The following is a 19,170-nucleotide window of genomic DNA, read 5'->3' as shown; positions in this document are numbered from 1 at the left end:
ATATCTTATTCTTCCCAGCTAGAATTAATAAGCTTTAACATCATTTACAGGTTCCTGAGCTTGAAATAGAGCTTAAACTCATGTGCTAAGGGTCTAGAAGAAATAAGGCTGAAAACCCAATAAAATGAAATGTCCACTACCTCTGTCCTATGATTCTCAACCTATATCTCCCTTAACCCTTCTTTTGTTTTATTTTCTCAGGGAAGCAAAAAAATTTGTGAGTGAAAATGAAGGAGCCCTTGGGAAAGGGAAGGGAAAGCGGTGGTTTGCGTTTAAGATGATGATGGCCAAGGTAAGCATTTTCACAATCCACTTTTGTTGATGCCATGCATTCTTAGGGGCAGCCATATTGATTCCAAGGGAAAAAAAATTGATTCTGTTACACGAGAGGGAAAATGTCTTACACTTTCTATGTATGAAGCATGTACAGACATACAGTATATACACAGAGTATCTATATTGAAATTTGGGACAGAGTGTGATTCAGAAAACAAACAAACAAGCCCCAAAACATTCCTTAAAGGCATTAAAATGAAAAATAAGGTGAGAAACATTGACTTATGGCAAAAGACTTACTTGTGTGATTTTCTCACTCCTAAATGGCAAAGACAGTGCCCTTTTCATTTTCATTCCCTGATACTTAAGGGGTACTGGGTCAAAGTTTCTTTCTTAAGTTTTAGGGCCATACAGCTCTTCTCTATCAGGAACATCAACTATAAATTGAATAGAATGTTTATATACCAATATAAACATAGATTCTTAGAAAAGACAGAAGAGAAACTAACATTTATTTAGTTTTTACTATATGCCAAGCACTGAACTGAATCCTTCAATGAAGTTATCATATTTAACTCTCAAAGCAAAGTAGGTATGGTGGCATTATTATCTGTTCTTTACAATTGCTATGCCATTTGTAAGGTAAATGCATTTTCCTACAGATGGGATTTTGTGAATAGAATTCATATATCTTAAATATGAAATGTAGGTAGAAAGATTTATGACATATATCAGAGATTTTGTCTGTTTTTATAATTTAAATGAATAGAATCATACAGTATTTATACTTTTGTTTCTGGCTTCTTTGGTGCAGTATTATATTCATGAGATACAACCATGTTGTGGTAGTTGTGGTAGTTATCGATGTGTTGTATTCTGTTGTATGAAGGTACTCCAATTTATTCATCCATTCACTTGTAGATGGACCTTTGGGTTGTTTCTAGTTCAGATCGTCTTTTGAACTTTAGGCTTGTCTCATACTGTTATTTGGGTTCTACATTATCTCGTCATAATGTGCTCTTATGCAAAGTTATCTGCCCCATTCCCATTCTTCCTTTTGTGGTCCTCTTGACCATGGATGGCCCAACATTGTGGAATAAAATGGGAGGAAGTTCTTTTATGAAAACTAATGTATGATTTTTTCTTCCTCCCTTTTCTATGATACTTTGTCTTCCTATTTAATTAGCTGCTCTACTTATACCAGAATAAAAAGTGTCCTATGTCATAACACTTACCATCCTGTATTGAAGTTACTTGTTTATGTACTTTAGTAGACCCACAAGCCCTTCAAGTCAGGAGCCATGTTTTGTTTATATTTCATTAATTTCTTCATGTAATGATTATTTAAGTAAACACATATAATTTGCCTATCACCTAATATTAGGTGCTAACTCAGTCCCTTATTGTCTGGTAGAATAAACAGATCTTTCTCAGCATATTTTCTATAAAACAGGAGATCCATAAAAGTTTTTTTAATTGAATTGGGGTGGGGGTGGGTGAGGAGGAGGGAGGCAGGTAAAACCTACTATTTTCTCTTTTTACACAAAGCCTTATGTGGCACCAGAGAGATCTTTCCAAGCTCATCATCTTGTGATATTTTGGGATGGGGGTGGAAGATAGACATCTTGGCAAACAAGAGACTAGGTTTTACTGTTGTATTTGACTTTCTTTTCAGAAATGGGCAAAATTTCTTCGTGATTTTGAAAACTTCAAAGCTGCTTGCGTCCCGTGGGAAAATAAAATCAAGGCAATTGAAAGTAAGTGCTCATGAGATCTCATTAGACAGGGAGGTTGTTTCATAAGCCCATCAGATGCCTTTCTCAATTTCTATACTATTGGAAATATTAAATACAAGAAAATGAACAAACACAAATAATCATTTTTTTACATTCTCTTGGTTTACTGTGAAAATTTGCGAGCACTTACCAAGCACAGCACTGGAGACCCCACCTCTCTTTCCCTAAGTCAGACCAAAACACTCTTGTCCTAACTTTGTTTTCTCTTCTATGTGGGGAAGTCAATAGTGTGCGCAATGACATTGAATCATATATATTACTGGGAAGGCAGCAATTTTATTTTGGCAATGAACATGACATTGAAAATATATACTCTTGTGAGAGGGAGACAATAATCAAAATGAACAATGTCTAAAAAGAACGAAGAAATCTTAAAACCTCATTTTCAAATCTGAAGTAGAATAAGTAATCATCATCCAGGAACTTTCTATGTGAATATTATATTGTGCCTTCATTTTATACAGTGTTTGTAGGGTATAGAGAAGTCAGGAGAATATACTCTATCAAAAGCCTACTTAGAACAGTGCTCTAGGCTTAGAATAAGGCAAATAAAATTTTTAAAACAATAAGTATAATAAATAATTTTTAAAGTAATGAATATTTCAAGAAAAAGGGATAATTTTTCAAACAATTCTGAGCACAATCTTGCCATATTTTGGTTTCTGAGAGTTTGGCTAGGCTATGATTTTCCTCCCTGACTTTACTGATTGAGAGGCAGGTTTTCCTGCTGGTTAAATGTGGCATTGCATAATTAAAATGGAGGCTCCATAGGGAGATAACAGAGTTGATAGATATTTCATGGACATGATTGGGCATGTTTTAGGAGTGCCTATCCTGAGTCCTCTGTCTCTCATTATCAAGTGGCAATGAATTAAAAATACATCAACTAATTAATTGCACTTCCTCCCACATATTCCTGTATCACCCCCCATCATCGCTTTTTTTCCCTCCTTAACACTTGCTATCTAAAATACCGTGTTTTCAATGTAATTTTTAAATGTAATTTCACTTCATTTCATTTTGTATTTATTCCTTCCAGTAGACACGAAAGCAGAGGTTTGGTTTGCTCCTAGATCACCAGACCTAGAATATGCTTGACCTTAATAAGTATGTGTTGAATAAAATTAAATAGCAGATCTTCTTCAAATGCTTACCATTCTGAGAAAAGGAATTTAGACCCATCAGAAAAGGAGAGACACCATGGAATCCTTAAGTTTCAAGTATATAGATGAAATGTGGTACCAGAAGACCATTTGAAACATTAAGGTCTTGATACAATTTGTGTGAAAAGAACTCTGGATTTGGTTCTTACTTGCTGCAGATTAGCCATTCAACTCTGAGGCGGTCATTTAATCTCTCTGGGCCTCAGTCTATTCATTTATGAGATGGTAGGGTTGAATCTTGATCAGTCATGAGATGTATTCCAAGAAATTTGTAGTAATTGTTAAAATATGTACATTTGCAAATTCTTTATTTTGAAGGTCCACTAGAGCAGGTTCTAGCTTGTCTCAATACAAATGTCATCCCCATATGTGTTGCAGTAGCCTATCTTAAGTGGGACAGAAACAGATGGAATTATTTTTATTGCCAGAAATTTCACACAGGAATGAGTGACACATACGACTACCATGTAGCATGTGTGTTACTGTGGGAAAGAGGGATTAAGAGCCATCAACTAAACTTTTAGTTATCTTCCTTCATCCCCAATTCCTCCAGAAAATTGGGCACAGTCAGCTGGATAATTCCAGCAAATGTGAATTATTTTCTCTTCCATACACAATTTCTGATTTGTTTAGGTCATCCTGATTTCTCCACCTTTAATGGTGCTTTGCCTCACTGGGGAGAATTGATCCTTATTTTCTATTCCATCAACAATTGCCACAATCGCCAATCTTTGAGTGTCACTTAGCTACTCTACAAACACTTCACATAATCTTTACCGTCCCTGCAATGTGCACTGTAGCCTTTTTATTTTCAACTTGCAGTTAAATAACTGTCCCAGGATTAGTTACTAGAGGAGCTGAGATGTAAGGTGAAGTTCATCTGGGCTCAAAGCTTGTGGTTTTCTCAATGAGGCTTGCTCATTTGATACTTGAAGGAAGATTTTATACACTTTTTCTCTGGCATCACGTCCCAGAGTGGATTCTACTAGGGCAATGGCAGAAGGAGTAGTTATAGATTTCTTGATCATTATCTTATTTGGGGAATTCTGTCCCATTTTCTCATGTGCTTCTTTTTTTATGTGTTTATTTTTGAATAAGTTATTTATTTAAATACATACATAATCTATAAATGCTTAATGCGTTATGGTGTTAATGATAATCATCAGTAAACTAAATGCTTTTGGGCTATTGTATTAGTTGAAAAGTATGAAGTGTACTAACAAAGTCATTGGGTCAGACTAACCATCTCATAGAAAGATCCCTACCAAAGATGGGGAAGCATGTATGTGTAATGTTTTTTTTTTTTTTTTAATTTTATTTATTTGAGAGAGAGAAAAAAGAAAGAGAGCACGAGCATGGAGGAGAGGGAAAAGCAGACTCCCCATTGATCAGGGAGGAGCCCAATGTGGGGCTCTGTCCCAGGACTCTAGAATAATGACCTGAGCCAAAGGCAGACACTTAACTGAGCTACCCAGGCACCCCTCAATGATGGTCTTTTTTTTTTTTTAAGGTTTTATTTATTTATTCATGAGAGACACAGAGAGAGGCAGACACAGGCAGAGGGAGAAGCAGGCTCCCTCAGAGGAGCCTGATGTGGGACTCAGTCCCAGGACCCTGGGATATTGACCTGAGCCCAAGGCAGGTGCTCAACCACTGAGCCACCCAAGTGCCTCTGTGATGGTCTTTGAAACTTAACTAAATGGAAATAGGAAAAGAAATGGAACGTGCAATCAGTTTTCTAAAGGTTGAAGTCATTTAGCCCCTGACTAGCTCTATAGTATGGGTATTATATCATTTTATATCTGGGGCCCTCTGTTTCCACATTTGGAACTTCCCCCAAATTTGAGGTTTAACTGGTTCCTATACAAGGCAATTTACAACCTACCATTCTATGACTTATAACTTACAATCACTACAATATTTATATGTAAGCATATGAAGTTCTTTATACTTTTGAGTGATAAATTATTGAAACAGTTAAATGAGAAACAGACTTCTAGGGAGTGAGGCCTGCATAATTTACCTTCTGCCAATTCTTCTTAGAAAAAAGTAGATTAAACATGTACCGTATTTATAAAATACATATTTCATATTGTAAAACTAATACCAATGCTTTTCTCTTATAGAAATGACCATTTAATCTTACAGAAGTTTCAGAAATATTATTGTATTCCTTTTGAAAGTCAGAATAGTCTAACATGTAATACTTCATTTAATCTTCAAAATAAACTTGACTGTACTGATTAATTGAGCAAATACTCACTGAGTGCCTGTGTTATTAAGTCTGTTTCCAGGCACTGGGCATGCAATGCTGATAAAGACTGGCAAGGCTTGATCTAACATCCAATTGTGTTATATGAGTTTGTCTGGGGAAAATAATAAGCAATTAAAAACTGAAGAAATTTTGGATTGTAGTCAGAGGCATGTTTAAAACAAGAGAAGCTAAGCCCCATTCCTAAATCTTTCTGATGCATTTGCCCTCATTCTCTGCTAAATCTCTAGATAATACTGAGCAAGTAATTTTTAAGTGTGATTTTTAAAGGAATCCCATATTACTAGTCTTCTCTGAGTTTCCCTAAAACTCTCTGATAACTTGCAGAATTGAGAGGGGAACTTAAATCAAGTCTAAAACTCATGTTGAATCCATCTTGATACCAGTAAGGCCTAGATCTCTTTGCTACTGTGGATCAGGTTATCATTTGAGGACTCCCAATTTTATTTTTTCACATCAAAAATAGATTTGATCATTTCTGCCACAAAGGGATGCTGTGAAATTCTACATTACAGGGGAATGCTTGTGAAGAGGTCATGCTAAAAACCCTAGAATTACTCACAAGGATGTACCTTATTAACAACATTGCATTGCATATTTTACTGAAGAAGCTATGTATTTGTACTCCCAGGAAATACAATGTATATGCATTGTGACTCCAGAATTATTATCAAAAACATGGATTAAATCATTGAATGTCCTTCAAGCTGAAGATTACAAGTCTTCCTCAGAATTGAAATCTGCTTCTTCCTAATAATAAAGTATGGCACTGAAATAAAATGTGAAAGACTATTTTTCAGATAGGAAAGATCTGCAGATAGACAACCCTAAGAACAGAGTTTAAACCTCATGTTTCTCTACTGGCCTAAGGGCTCCAGAAAATGCAAATCAAATTTGCCACATTTAATTCCCCTAGACCACTTTGAAAGCAACTATGCTTCATGTCCTAGCCTAACAAGATGGTATTTATACTGTGCTCATACAGCAGGTGATTTAATTGGTCTTTTCCCATTTAGAAATGCTCATATTTGTCTGCCTGTCTTATTACCCATCTGTTCAGGAGGAAATTATGCATGATGACAGGCTACAAATTACTTTGCCTTAATAATAAATAACCAGAGGGAGAGGTGGAACTTTAACCTTAATTTAAAAGAAATGCAAGAAAATTCAGCAACAAGAATATTGCATAAGCTTAAACGGCCTCACTTGAATATATACCAAGGACTCAGTTTTACTGTATTAATAATTCATTATGGAAACAGAATTTATTAATCAGATTAAAGAAAAAAAGGAACTGGTAATTTCTGGGCAGCATCCCAATTTATGAATGTGAATGGCCTTAGCTGATTAGTGGATATTGCCTATATTCTTTCAGATATACACATTCATGGCTTATTTACTCCATATATTATCGAGTTTTTTAAATGTAATTAATGATTCCACTTGAATAGCAACATAGCACTGTGGTTAAGAGAGATCTGGATTTGAAGTTAAACACCTACAGAGCAAGGCTACCTAGTTTAGAACTCTGGCTACATCATTTACTACCTACATAACTACCTATGTAACCCTGGTTCCATCATTTACTAGCTGTGTAACCCATGGGCCTAAGTCTCTGTAAAGTGAGAGCAGAGGATTTCTCTTCTTGTAGGAATTCCACGATGACTAAATCAATCAATACACAACATCAAAATAGGTGTCTGAAGGAAAATTCATTAAATGCTAGCTATTGTTATTATTAATCAAGTCTTGGTTCAGGCAAATACTATGTTTAACTTTTTGGTTCCCCATCCCCACAGTGGAACTAATAACGCTGCATAATTGACCAGGAAAATATATCAGCTATTATTATTATTATTATTATTATTATTACTACTACTACTTCCTATTATTATTATTATTATTGCTACTACTACTTCCTATTCTTTACAAGAATAAAACAATTTTATCAAAGAGACTAAGCACATGGAATGACTGTTTTCTTTAATTATGATCTCTTAGATACACTATAGTAAGGTTTCTCTTTTCAGTAAATGCCAGATTTAGCCACCAACCTCTGGTCAGAACCACTAGGATAAGTGGATGTGATGAGGGAAATTTCTCCTTTTTTGCTTTTGTTTTGAGACAGGGAAACGTCCTATAGAACTTGGATGCCAACCAGTTGATTTGTTTTCTCTCCTTTACAGTCTTTATTTTGTTACTGTTCTCTGCCCTCTGCTATGAACAATGTTCTCTGGATTCCTTGATCTCTTTGACCTGCATCTGGGTCTTTTGTACAATCACTAGTTTTAATGAAATCTGTTTTCCTGAAATTCATTTTCTTTAGATATAGGATTCTGTAAAAAGAAAAAAAAGAAGAGGAAGAAGAAGGAAGAGAGGAAAGAAAAAAAGGATAGAAAAAAGAAAAAGAAAAAAAGGATAGGAGGGGTGCTTCATTGTTATTTCTCTACTTCCAGAGAGAATAATTGTGAAAAACTGAAGCCTGAAAGCTTTGGAGTCTAAGTGTATTTCATCCATAATGGATGTGGATTATATAAGAGGGAGGGGATACTTTCTGCAACATTTTAATTTGCTCCTCTTTTTTGCTTTTAGGTATATTTACACTCTGTACTCAATTTAAGAAATTCATTTGCTAGGGGTTGTGTATGGGAGCTGAGAGAGGGCAGGCAGTGGGTGCTAATGAGAAGAGAGAAACTGTAAGAAAGAAGGCAGGAAGGGAAGGAAGGAAGGAAGGGAAGGAGGAAGGAAGGGATTGAGGGGAGGAGAGAGGAAAGGATGAGCCAGAATCCTGTGCTTGGGCCTCTAAACCAGATCTGCCATGTGTTTCAGGGAGAAGCTTGCTCCAGATACCTAGAGAATGAAGTTCCTTCTCCAGTTAATGAGTAACTGTAATGACTAATAAGGTGGAAGTCTACTGCCTTCAATTAAACATGACAAGTGAACCTGGCTGAGGGAGTCCATGGGCAGTTGTTACCAGAGAACATAGATAACAGCCATGAAATGATATGAAATCACTGGGAGCCAGGTGGATGATCAGATGTCCTGGGACGGGCAGGTCTGCGTAGCCCTTCTGGAGATGGCCCAATGCATCTGGTTACAGTACCTGAGGGCATGTTTATCAAGACCACATGCTTTTAGAAATTTTGTAGAATTCCGCTTTCCTCTACAAAGTGAAATGAATCCAAAAATTCAGACTTGAAGATAATTGATTTTGAAAAAATATCCATTTAGACACTGACTTTTTAAAAACATTTCTATAAAAATTGTCACTGTGTTATGGGAATGTCACCTACAGAATAGAAACTTCAGAAACAGAAGCATGACTCTAGTGTGATCTCAGCCTCATTTTACTAAGCAGAGACTGGAATCTGCTTCACGCGAGCCTCCTTCTGCAATAATGTTTCCCCACCCGTAATGCTGCAAAGCCAAAGAGCCAAGAAAGCTCTCAGGCCCTGGAGGTGTTTTGCTGAATGAGTCAGGAAAAAGGGCCTGATCTGGTGGGTGGTTGCACAGATTCATCATTTCTTCTTGGGCAACTGAAAAGGGGAATTGGGAATTGGGAAGAAAACCGGCAACTTGATATTGAACCTTAAGTGATGATCAAAGAAAGTGGGGCTTTTGTTAATTGGTGAAATCTCAACCTGAGACTTCACATTCCTGTTCTTTCTTCCTCTTTCATTCTTTGATTTAGGATAATGGGTTTCTTTTTTCTTTTCTTTTTCTCAGTAAATAGGATTTAGACAGATCACTTTTCACTGTGACATGTGCACATTGATGGCTCATTCTTGTCTGTCCCTTCTCAATTCATTTCCCAAAGCCAAGGAGACTTTAAAGGTCACAGTCTACTCCCCTCAATCCCAGTCCTGCTGCTTAACACCTATTGGTGACTTCTCAACACATTTAAAATAAAAATCTCATTTTTTAATGTGTCCTTAGGAGGCCCTACATAGTGTGGTTTGGCTTGTCTCTTCATCTTCATCTGTCACTTCTTCCCCTTGTTCATCAGGCTCCAGCCACGCTGTCCTTCGATTTGTTCCTCAGTTGGCCTGAGCTCTTGTTTCCCTCCAGATATTTGTTCTCGCTCTTTTCTCTGCTTGAGCTGTTCTTCCCCAGCCTGGGCACTGCTATCTCTTCCTCCAACTTCAGACCTCTGCTCAAATGTTACTCTCTCGGGCAGCCCAGGTGGCCCAGCAGTTCAGTGCCGTCTTCAGCCCAGGGTGTGATCCTGGAGACCTGGGATCGAGTCCCACATCAGGCTCCCTACATGGAGCCTGTTTCTCCCTCTGCCTGTGTCTCTGCCTCTCTCTCTCTCTAATAAATAAATAAAATCTTAAAAGAAAATGTTACTCTCTCTAATATACCTTCCTCAATGAGCTTATTGAAAGCAACCCTCTTTTTTTTTTTTTAAATTTATTTATGATAGTCACAGAGAGAGAGAGAGAGAGAGAGAGAGGCAGAGACATAGGCAGAGGGAGAAGCAGGCTCCATGCACTGGGAGCCCGACGTGGGATTCGATCCCGGGTCTCCAGGATCGCGCCCTGGGCCAAAGGCAGGCGCCAAACCGCTGTGCCACCCAGGGATCCCCAAAAGCAACCCTCTTGATATTTTTTACCTTCCTCTCTCTAGGACCTATCTGGCAATAATTGTCACATATATATAATTGTTATAATGATATAATCATATGCAATTTTGCATATCATGTATAATACATATATATCAAGTATGTGCTACATGCCTAAATGATAGATCATATATAATATACAGATATTGTACAATGTATATGAATATGCATATAATATGTATGATATATATGATACATACTCTATGTACACATAATATGAAATACAATAGAATATAGCATATATATTATGATAAATACATATGTTTATTTATTTATTTTTAAAATTCCTGCATCTCTGTTATTTCCATACCTCACTAAAATGTAAGTTGTATTAGAGCAGCAACCCTGTCTGTGACATTGTGTTTCACATCTAAGGTAATTCTTTACAGAAGATATTTTATTTTATTTTTTAAAGATTTTATTTATTTGAAAGAGAAGGGTAGCACAGCTGGGAGCAGCAGGCAAAGGGAGAAGGAGAAGCAGGGAGCCCAATGCGTGGCTTGATCCCAGGACTCCAGGATCATGACCTGAGCCGAAGGCAGACACTTAACTGATGGAGTCACCCAGGTGCCCCCAGAAGATACTATAAATATGTGAAGAGTGGGTGAATAGACTTCAGCTTCTATGCTGTACCTCAGAAATGCCAATGATGCAGATAAATAGTGCAGGATGGTCTGCAAGAAAGCTGTCCATCCGGGATGTGGTAAAGGGTTTTGAGAGCATTGTTGCCCAAAAGAAAGGTGGCCGAAGTGCAGTGATTATGATGATAATGGTAGCTAACTAGGGCCAAGAACTGTAATAACCACTTTACAGGTATTCCCTCACTTAAACGTTATTAACTCTGAGAATAAATGGGTTCTTCAGGTAGCAATGCTGGCTGCTAAGCCGGAGGCAGCTCACCTTTGTCTGGGCTCTAAAGGCGCAGGTCACAATAATTGCACACAACTGCACCTACATGGTAGAGAGCACTTCCACCACCAATAACATTTTCTCTTCTCGGATAGAAAGAGAATGCTGGAGACTGTCAATGTGGAAAGGACCAAACTGTTGTCATGAGCCCATTTATTTTGGAAAGCACCAAGACATGGCTTTTGGTTGGTTTGCTTCTGACCTTTCAACCCTTCATTTTCTTCTTGATAGGTCAGTTTGGCTCATCCGTGGCCTCCTACTTCCTCTTCTTGAGATGGATGTATGGGGTTAATATGGTTCTCTTCATCCTGACATTCAGCCTCATCATGCTGCCAGAGGTAAGAATCTGACTTCCAGTTTACAGGGGGAAAAAAAAAGTTGAAATAAGTTTCTCATGTGATCACTGTTCTAGAAAATTTCTTTTCTCTTCTGAATAATAGCATCATTAACTGGCAATAGCCACTCTTGGAGTCATAGCACGTGCAATGAGGTTAATCTGCAAAATGGTCCTCATTGGCCAAAAATTCTAATTCTTGCTCCAAAGGGTACATGGGCCTCCTGAAATCATATATAAAACATCGTGTATACATTTAAATGTACATTTTTATATGGAAGGATTCATGGCTTTTCTCAGATTCCCAACGTGGTCCCTGTGCTAAAATGTTAATTGCTCAAAAGGTAGGCTTTGACACCTTGTGAATTGTATTTACTTATTTTACCGAGTTTGCTTTGAAGGAAATGCTTCTAAGTGCAACCCAGGATATTTAGCTTTTCTATCTGAAGAAACACAAAATGAGCAATTTTTTTTCCCCGGATGTAAAGTAAGATAACCCAGATACTCCCTTTCCCTTCCAGGCACACATACAGATACACAGAGGGGTGGGGTCTTCTGGATCAAGGTCAGAGAGGAGAGTAAAAAAGATAGTGCTTCCAGATGGAAGAAGACAAAGCCCTGAGCTGATGTGGGGGAAAGAGTCAATCAGCTAGGGTCAGGAAGCAAGACTGAGGTTGGAGCCTTTATCCATAAGAAGTTAAAAAGACTCTGACCTTTGGACGCTTACTTATCATACAAAAGTCAGGTTAGGCTTTATTTAAGCTACAAAGGGTCTTTTCAGGTACCACTATTTCAAAGCTAATTTGTTCGGAACAGCATTGCCAACAGCCAAAACTAAGTGTTTTGAGTGACATGTTATCCCCATGGTTTTGAATCAGGGCCAGTTACTGTATAAAGCCTCCCCAGGGGCATAATAATCCTAATAATTCCTTACATTCATGACAAGTTTTAGCTTTTAATAGCGCAAAAACACCTTCACTTCTTTTACTTACGGAGCCTCACAACGAATTTATGAGGTAGATTATAGAAGAGTTTTCTTTCCCCATTTAAAAATGTGGAAATAGTCACGCGTTTCTTATTGGGTTTAACCAATATTTCAGAGAGAGGCTTTTTAAAGCTGTTCTGGGAATAAGACCATGATTCAGTCCTTTGTCCCAAGAGTTTGCAACCTAATTCACTGGTTTTATAATCCCTGAGATAATTCCCAAGGTTCTACAGCTATCTGGCTCTTAGGAGACAGTGGACACAGATCAGAAGTCCTGTTAAACAGTTTATCTCTCCAGTGAAAACTTACAGGCAAATGCAGCAGAATGCAAGTCACCTATTTCAAATTAACCCAAGCTTTTTTTTTTTTTTTCTCTCATCTTTCTAAGGAAACCTGAAACTTCTTCAGGGGCTATGATGACGTTTCTTAGTGTCAGACTCGAGGTAGACATGTTTTATCAGTTGTGCTTGCTCTTTCCCCCACACCACAGCCTCCATGGAAATGAAAGGTTGTGGCTGATTCGCTCTCGCTATATGGAGTTACAGAATGCCCGATATATAGCAGAGGGAGCTAATCTGTGTCTGATTGGGTGTAGGCCCAGAACCAAGAAGCATATTGTCTTTGGATGCTTTCTTACAGGTTTGTGTTAGATGCTGAGGGGCGTCCTGTTTTCTGGGCAATGCTTACCACCTCCAGCCAAAGAACAAAAGAGGATGTGCTAGCTTTACCAAACCACCAGTGGCCAGGGTGGGTCGCCTCTTGGCAAAAGGGCTCCATTTTCCCTCTGCCTCCACCCACCAGCCTCATTCAGCCTTCCTTTGAGACAGCATGGAAAGGAATCACCTTCTGCTCTGTTCAGTCCTAGGAAGCCAAGAAGTTTCCATGAAAGCCATGCAGCTTGAGTGGCAGGTAGGACTAGAGGCTGATTTCCAGCTCCTGCCCTGTCAAGCTCTGCACTCAGGCTTCCAGCCACATTCATCCTCCACTCGCAGCCCCAGGGAAGGAAAGTTTTCATATTACATAAGAAGCAGCATCTGCTTGGCGAGCCATGTGCCTGCCCTGGGCTACAGGGGTGCTTTTTCTAGTTCTCCCCGACACCTGCTAGAACTTTATTCTTTCTTCCTCGTTGGCTGGCTTTGTCCCTAGTAACTCCTCTTTGAATCTGGTAGCATAAGATCAAAGTAGTAAACTTGAATTAGTGGCTAGGCAAATACAATCAGGGTGCAGTCTTTCTTCCTATTTGACACTCTCAAACTGTATGAGTGATTCACTTAAGTCTTCTCTTCCTTAATACGAAAGAGAGAATCTCCCTCCACCCCCACCCCTAAGAGGTAACCCCATATGAAAATGTGGGTAGTATGGTTCCTTTTTTGAACATTATAGTTCCCCCAAAGGCCTCTTTTCTCCTCCCCAGACCTCCCCTACAAGACACCAGTTTGGAGTTGGTGGTGGGTAGTGGGGCTTCTCAGCAAGCCTCCGGGAATGTGGTTGGCCCAACTGTTGGTGGTCCACTGAACTTAGAATGCAGGGTGCTTAGCAGTCCCTTTGTTCTTAACTCTGGATTCAGTAGTCAATTCCCAGAAAATGGGACCCCACGTGGAGACTCACAGAGTCCCCATGAAAATGTGTAAGAAGTGCTTTTAAATGAAACCATTTGTGATCACATGTGTGGCTCAGACTTTGTTTCCAATTATTAACTGCTTTCTTTGCTTCTCTATATAGTACCTCTGGGGTTTGCCATATGGCAGTTTACCTAGGAAAACAGTTCCCAGAGCTGAAGAGGCATCTGCAGCAAACTTTGGTGTGTTGTATGACTTCAATGTAAGTGTCTCTACACAGCTGTATTGGTAGGAGGACAGATTTTTCTTTACTATCTGAAACCCCATTGCCTCTTCTTCTGGGGCTGGTTGAAGGTCTTAAGAGATAAGTCCCTGCCCCCAGCTAAAAAGAGAATAATGAAAGAAAGAAGAGAAAGAGAGAAAGAAGAGAGAGACAGACAGAGAGAGAGAGAGAAAGAGAGAGAGAGAGAGAAAGAAAGAAGAAAGAAAGAAAGAAAGAAAGAAAAGAAAGAAGAAAGAAAGAAAGAAAGAAAGAAAGAAAGAAAGAAAGAAAGAGAAAAAGAAAAGAACAGGAGGGAGGAAGAGAAAGAAAAAACGAAAATTGGTTTCAGAATATGATAACATGATTAAATGTGAATATAGACTACTGAATGAAGGCAAACTAAGAGATCAAAGACTTGAAACACATATCTTTATCTCTGGCTTTGGAAAAGAACAAAGGAAGAGTTTGCAAATGTGCTTTTTGAAAAATCTTATAGGATTCTTAGGGAATTAGAGTTTTAACATTTCATATTAACCGTTTTGCTTCCTAAACAAATCTATTTAGTATTACTGAGTAGTCAATACTAAATAAAGCTAAATATTAAATACTAAACAGTACTGAATTCTACCTTCTAAATAGGACTAAAATAAGTATCACTCCACTGTGATACCCATGTGGACATTACTCGACCGTAATACTAAAATAGTATTACTTTTTGAGCTGCCCTGGGTGGGGATTGTTGTTGTGGCAGAGACCCATCTTTGGCCATTGAAAAATCATTTTGGGGATCCCTGGGTGGCGCAGCGGTTTAGCGCCTGCCTTTGGCCCAGGGCGCGATCCTGGAGACCCAGGATCGAATCCCACATCGGGCTCTCGGTGCATGGAGCCTGATTCTCCCTCTGCCTATGTCTCTGCCTCTCTCTCTCTGTGACTATCGTAAATAAATAAAAACTAAAAAAAGAAAAAAAAATAATAAAAAAATAATAAAAAAATAAAAAAAAGATTAAAAAATAAAAGAAAAATCATTTTGGAGTTTGATTCAACTCTGTGGCAACTACTCATTTCCACACATTCTTTTTAAAATAGCGACCAGATCAGAGATATTTGAAAGTGTAGAAGATAAGAAAGTAGCAAGGTAGAGACTGGGAAATTGTTAATTCAAGGAATTTTTGGAGAGTAGCAAATGAGAATAAGATAAAGGGAGGAAAGAAAAACTAATAAACACTCCTCATGGTAATAGTATCGATAGGTATATTTTACAGATGTTACAGAATTCTGCCCTAAAATCCCCGAAATTGTGAGCTTCTTAAAGAGGGGATCATATCTGTTGCATCTTCTTTGAAGCCCTTGATATGATACTTAACCAACAGAAGCTTATTGAATCTTATTGATTCACAATCCTGAGTAAGAGGAGGATTTATAGAGCCTTGAGAAAAGAGCCATAGAAATTAATTTATGTGAGTAGTTCCAGAAAATGTAAACTTAAGGAAAAGTTCCCAGTCTTGAGTAAGCAAGGCAAGCTAGCGAATAAGCATAAGGCATGGTGGCAGCCCCAATTTTGTGGCATTTGGAATCTCCAATCATCTTTGCCAGTTGGACTTTTCATTTCAATTCAACATTTATTTATTGAATATAAACAAATGTTTGTTTTACAAAGATAAAGGTGACATGATTCTTGATCTTAAGGCACTCATGACAGTAGAAGATAGTCAACTAGTATATCATAACGTTATATGCTAAGTTAGCAAAATAGAAAAAAGAAAAAGACACTGGGAAGCCGCGAGGAAGTGATTGTTAATTTTGCCTGGGAAGGTCTAGGATTTATGAAGGATATGACCTCTGAGTTAGATTTTACTTATCTTTTATTTCTCCTTTCTGTTATCTTTCATCCACCCACTCATCTCTCTCTCTCTCTCCCCACCCTTTCTCTAAATATCAAATAATTTTTTACTATGTTCCCCTGAAACTGCTTTTATGTCTTATTCTCTTCTGATTAGCAAGATAATAAATTTCCAGTCTGGTTAATAAAAACAAGAACTAATAATATCATTGGCATTTTCTGATGTTTTAGTCAAACCAGAGAAAAGAACTGAAAGTATTAAGAAAAGATTTTTATTTGTAAACATATATTTAATGAAGCCTAAGCACTTGTAAATTTGTCGATTAACTGAAATTTAAAAGTTGGGGGAAAAAGTCGATTAGGAATTTGAAAGGTATTAATCAGCTGAGGAAAATAAAGAAGGTAGCTATAAGGGGCAAATCAGGAGCTCTCACCGGAGGATACAGGAGGAAGCTAGGGGAGATCTGGGCAATCAATGGGTTCACCAAGATTTTATGACTGCTCTTGATAGTTCTCTCATGTTCAGTTTATTGAAATGCTATTTGTAGGTGGATAGAGGAAGACAGAAACCAAAGTAGCCTGTGTTACTCGTTTTCCTTTATAATTCTAGGTCTGACTAAAACCAACTCTAAAGCTCTAAGAGAATATAAATGGTCAAGAAAAAATAAGAAAGTTATTAAAGTGATATTATTCATTTACACCTTTTCTTAATTGTTCTGCATACTGTAACCACTCAGTTATTTGCCATTTAACATAAAATAAAAGGTTTTTAGAGATAGAAATGCTTTTAGAGCTCTTCCATCCCATATTTCACATTATAAAATTAGGGAAACCGAGTCACAGAAGCATTTTTTTTTTTTTTTTAAATTCAGGGTCTTATAGCTATCTAGTGGCTCCTAATCCATCTATCACGGCACTATGGAGGGAGGCACTATGGAAATCATTAACTATCCTTGAGATCCCTACAAACAGAATTCTGCACTTCCAAAGAGCACGGAGATGCCAGGAGGAAAATACATGTCTCAGGCCTAAGGCAGAGATAACAAGTGCCTGAACAATCTAATTAAGCTATGGGTTAGCTCGTTGCATCGAAGAAGGTTAATGTGCCAGTTTAGCTAAACAATTCCATGTAAATACAGATGAAGAGAAGCAGAAAACGATTTATAGAATACTGCGAAAGAGATACAAGCATGACCTCTTGTGGCAGAGGAGCTTATATGATGTGAAGGGTCAGAAAACCTTTGGGATGGAGGTGGGAAGGTGGAGTCTCATGTTGGAAACTTGGAACTTCCTTCGGGACAGCCCTTACCTGCAAAGTATCTCTCTGGAGCTCAGTGCTCTGTTATTTGTAAACACATATCATAACTCATCAAAATTTTCTTTAATTAAAAGTAGAAAAACACCGTTTGATATATGCAATGTTGGACAGTCTTATAGCCTCTCAGTCATGGTTTACAAAGCACCATTTTTTATCCTTTTATTGAGTACCTAGCAGTGAGTCTTACTAATTCAGAGGAAAAAAATATTTTATTAAAGTAGTACAAAATAGTGAGTTGTCTCATGTGTGTGCTATGAATTCAATTGGCAGATGTGGTATCATTTGAAGCAGTAGAATTGGAAGATTGGGTTTAGGTCAGGAAGAAGAGGATGTCTTTGTTGGCAAAACACTTGGAGACACAAGAATGATGCATGAATGATAAAGAGAAATAGACTGCAGTTTTGATATTCTTGTAAGGGAGAGAGACAGGAGCTGAAGTGACATTTGGAAGGAGCTGGAGCTGATATCAGATGGTGAGATCATTTGGGTAAAGATTTGAGTTGTGAATAAAGGGAAATGTACTCAGTTTTCCAGCTTGTGAGCATCTTGTACATTGTGTGAGGATAAATGGTGAATGGACTTTGCCTCTCCTTTTTGGCTGGTCATCATAGATTTGGTGGGTGAAGCCCTAAAAGGAGCAGGAGAGGAGAATTAACACCTCTCATGTGTTAAATAGGAACATACATTAAATTTCATCTTCATAACAACCCTTCAGAATGAAGATCAATCATCTTTTTTATAGGAGCACCTGGATGGTTCAGTTGGTTGGGCATTGGACTCTTGATTGCTGCTCAAGTCATGATCTCAGAGTCCCAGAATGGGTCCCAGGATGGGCCCCAGGTCTGGCTCCACACTCAGCATATAGTCTGCTTGTCCCTCTCCCTATGCTCCCCCCCCCCAACTCTCTCTCTCTCTCTCTCTCTCTCTCTCTCTCAAATAAATAAATACATAAAATTTAAAAAATTTTTCTTTTATTTTTTAAGATTTTATTTATTTATTTATTTATTTATTTATTTATTTGAGAGAGAGCGAGAGCATTAGAGCACAAGGGGGTGAAGGCAGAGGCAGAGGGAGAGACAGACTCCCCACTGAGCAGGGAGGCCCTACCTGGGGCTCAGTTCCAAGACCCTGAGATCATGACCTGAGCCAAAGGCAGCCACTTAACCAACTAAGCCACCCAGACACCCCAATAATCTTTTTATAGGTAGGTGAGGGAATTGGGACTCAGAGAGGTTAGTCAGTTTGTCAAATCTAGCCCAGGTAATTAGAGGAGGTACCAAAATTCAAAGTAAAATGTGGCTGATTTTAATGTCAAATTGTTGGTTTAATTCTAGCATACCCCCAGTGGATTCCTTATGCCCTGTCCACTTATGCCACATACCACCCTTGAAATCTGTCCTCAAAGGAGACTATTGCAGACATTCTGAATATTTTGAAACAATTCCATTCCTTATTTTATTAGCATCAACAGTTCTTTTAAATAATAATCTTCCAGAGCGACAGTGTTTTCTCGCAGACATATGTCAGTTCTCCTAAGTTCCTTCATCTTTTATTGTACTGGCCACATTTAGAAGAGGTATTTTTGTGATATACATATGGAATAACATATTTTTAAGGGATATTTCAGTAGTTCAAATGCATCTTTATTTTCAGAGAGTATTCCCTTTTTTATTGAGATATAATTGACCTACAACATTATATTAGTTTCAGGTGTACTACATGATGATTCAATATTTGTATATACTGCAAAACGATTACCACTATAAGATTGGTTAACATCTGTCAACATACACAGCTACAGAATTCTTTCTCTTGTGATGAGAACTTTTAAGATT

At 38.0% G+C, this 19,170-nt stretch overlaps 1 protein-coding gene across 1 annotated transcript in view; it reads left to right on the top strand.

The window, feature by feature from the left end:
* The window catches only part of TMC1 (transmembrane channel like 1), a 118,493-nt gene that overhangs the window by 44,416 nt on the left and 54,907 nt on the right, over nucleotides 1-19,170 (top strand). Inside the window, exons 5-8 of the mRNA XM_049106013.1 lie at nucleotides 202-292; nucleotides 1,952-2,033; nucleotides 11,269-11,375; nucleotides 14,079-14,177. Of these exons, the coding sequence (XP_048961970.1) occupies nucleotides 202-292; nucleotides 1,952-2,033; nucleotides 11,269-11,375; nucleotides 14,079-14,177 (379 nt within the window). The remainder of the gene's footprint in view (nucleotides 1-201; nucleotides 293-1,951; nucleotides 2,034-11,268; nucleotides 11,376-14,078; nucleotides 14,178-19,170) is intronic.

The sequence above is a fragment of the Canis lupus genome, chromosome 1 (genome assembly GCF_003254725.2).
Source record: "Canis lupus dingo isolate Sandy chromosome 1, ASM325472v2, whole genome shotgun sequence".
Classification (NCBI taxonomy): domain Eukaryota; kingdom Metazoa; phylum Chordata; class Mammalia; order Carnivora; family Canidae; genus Canis; species Canis lupus.
Note: the sequence above shows the minus strand (reverse complement) of the source record. Positions and strands in the feature narration are given on the sequence as shown.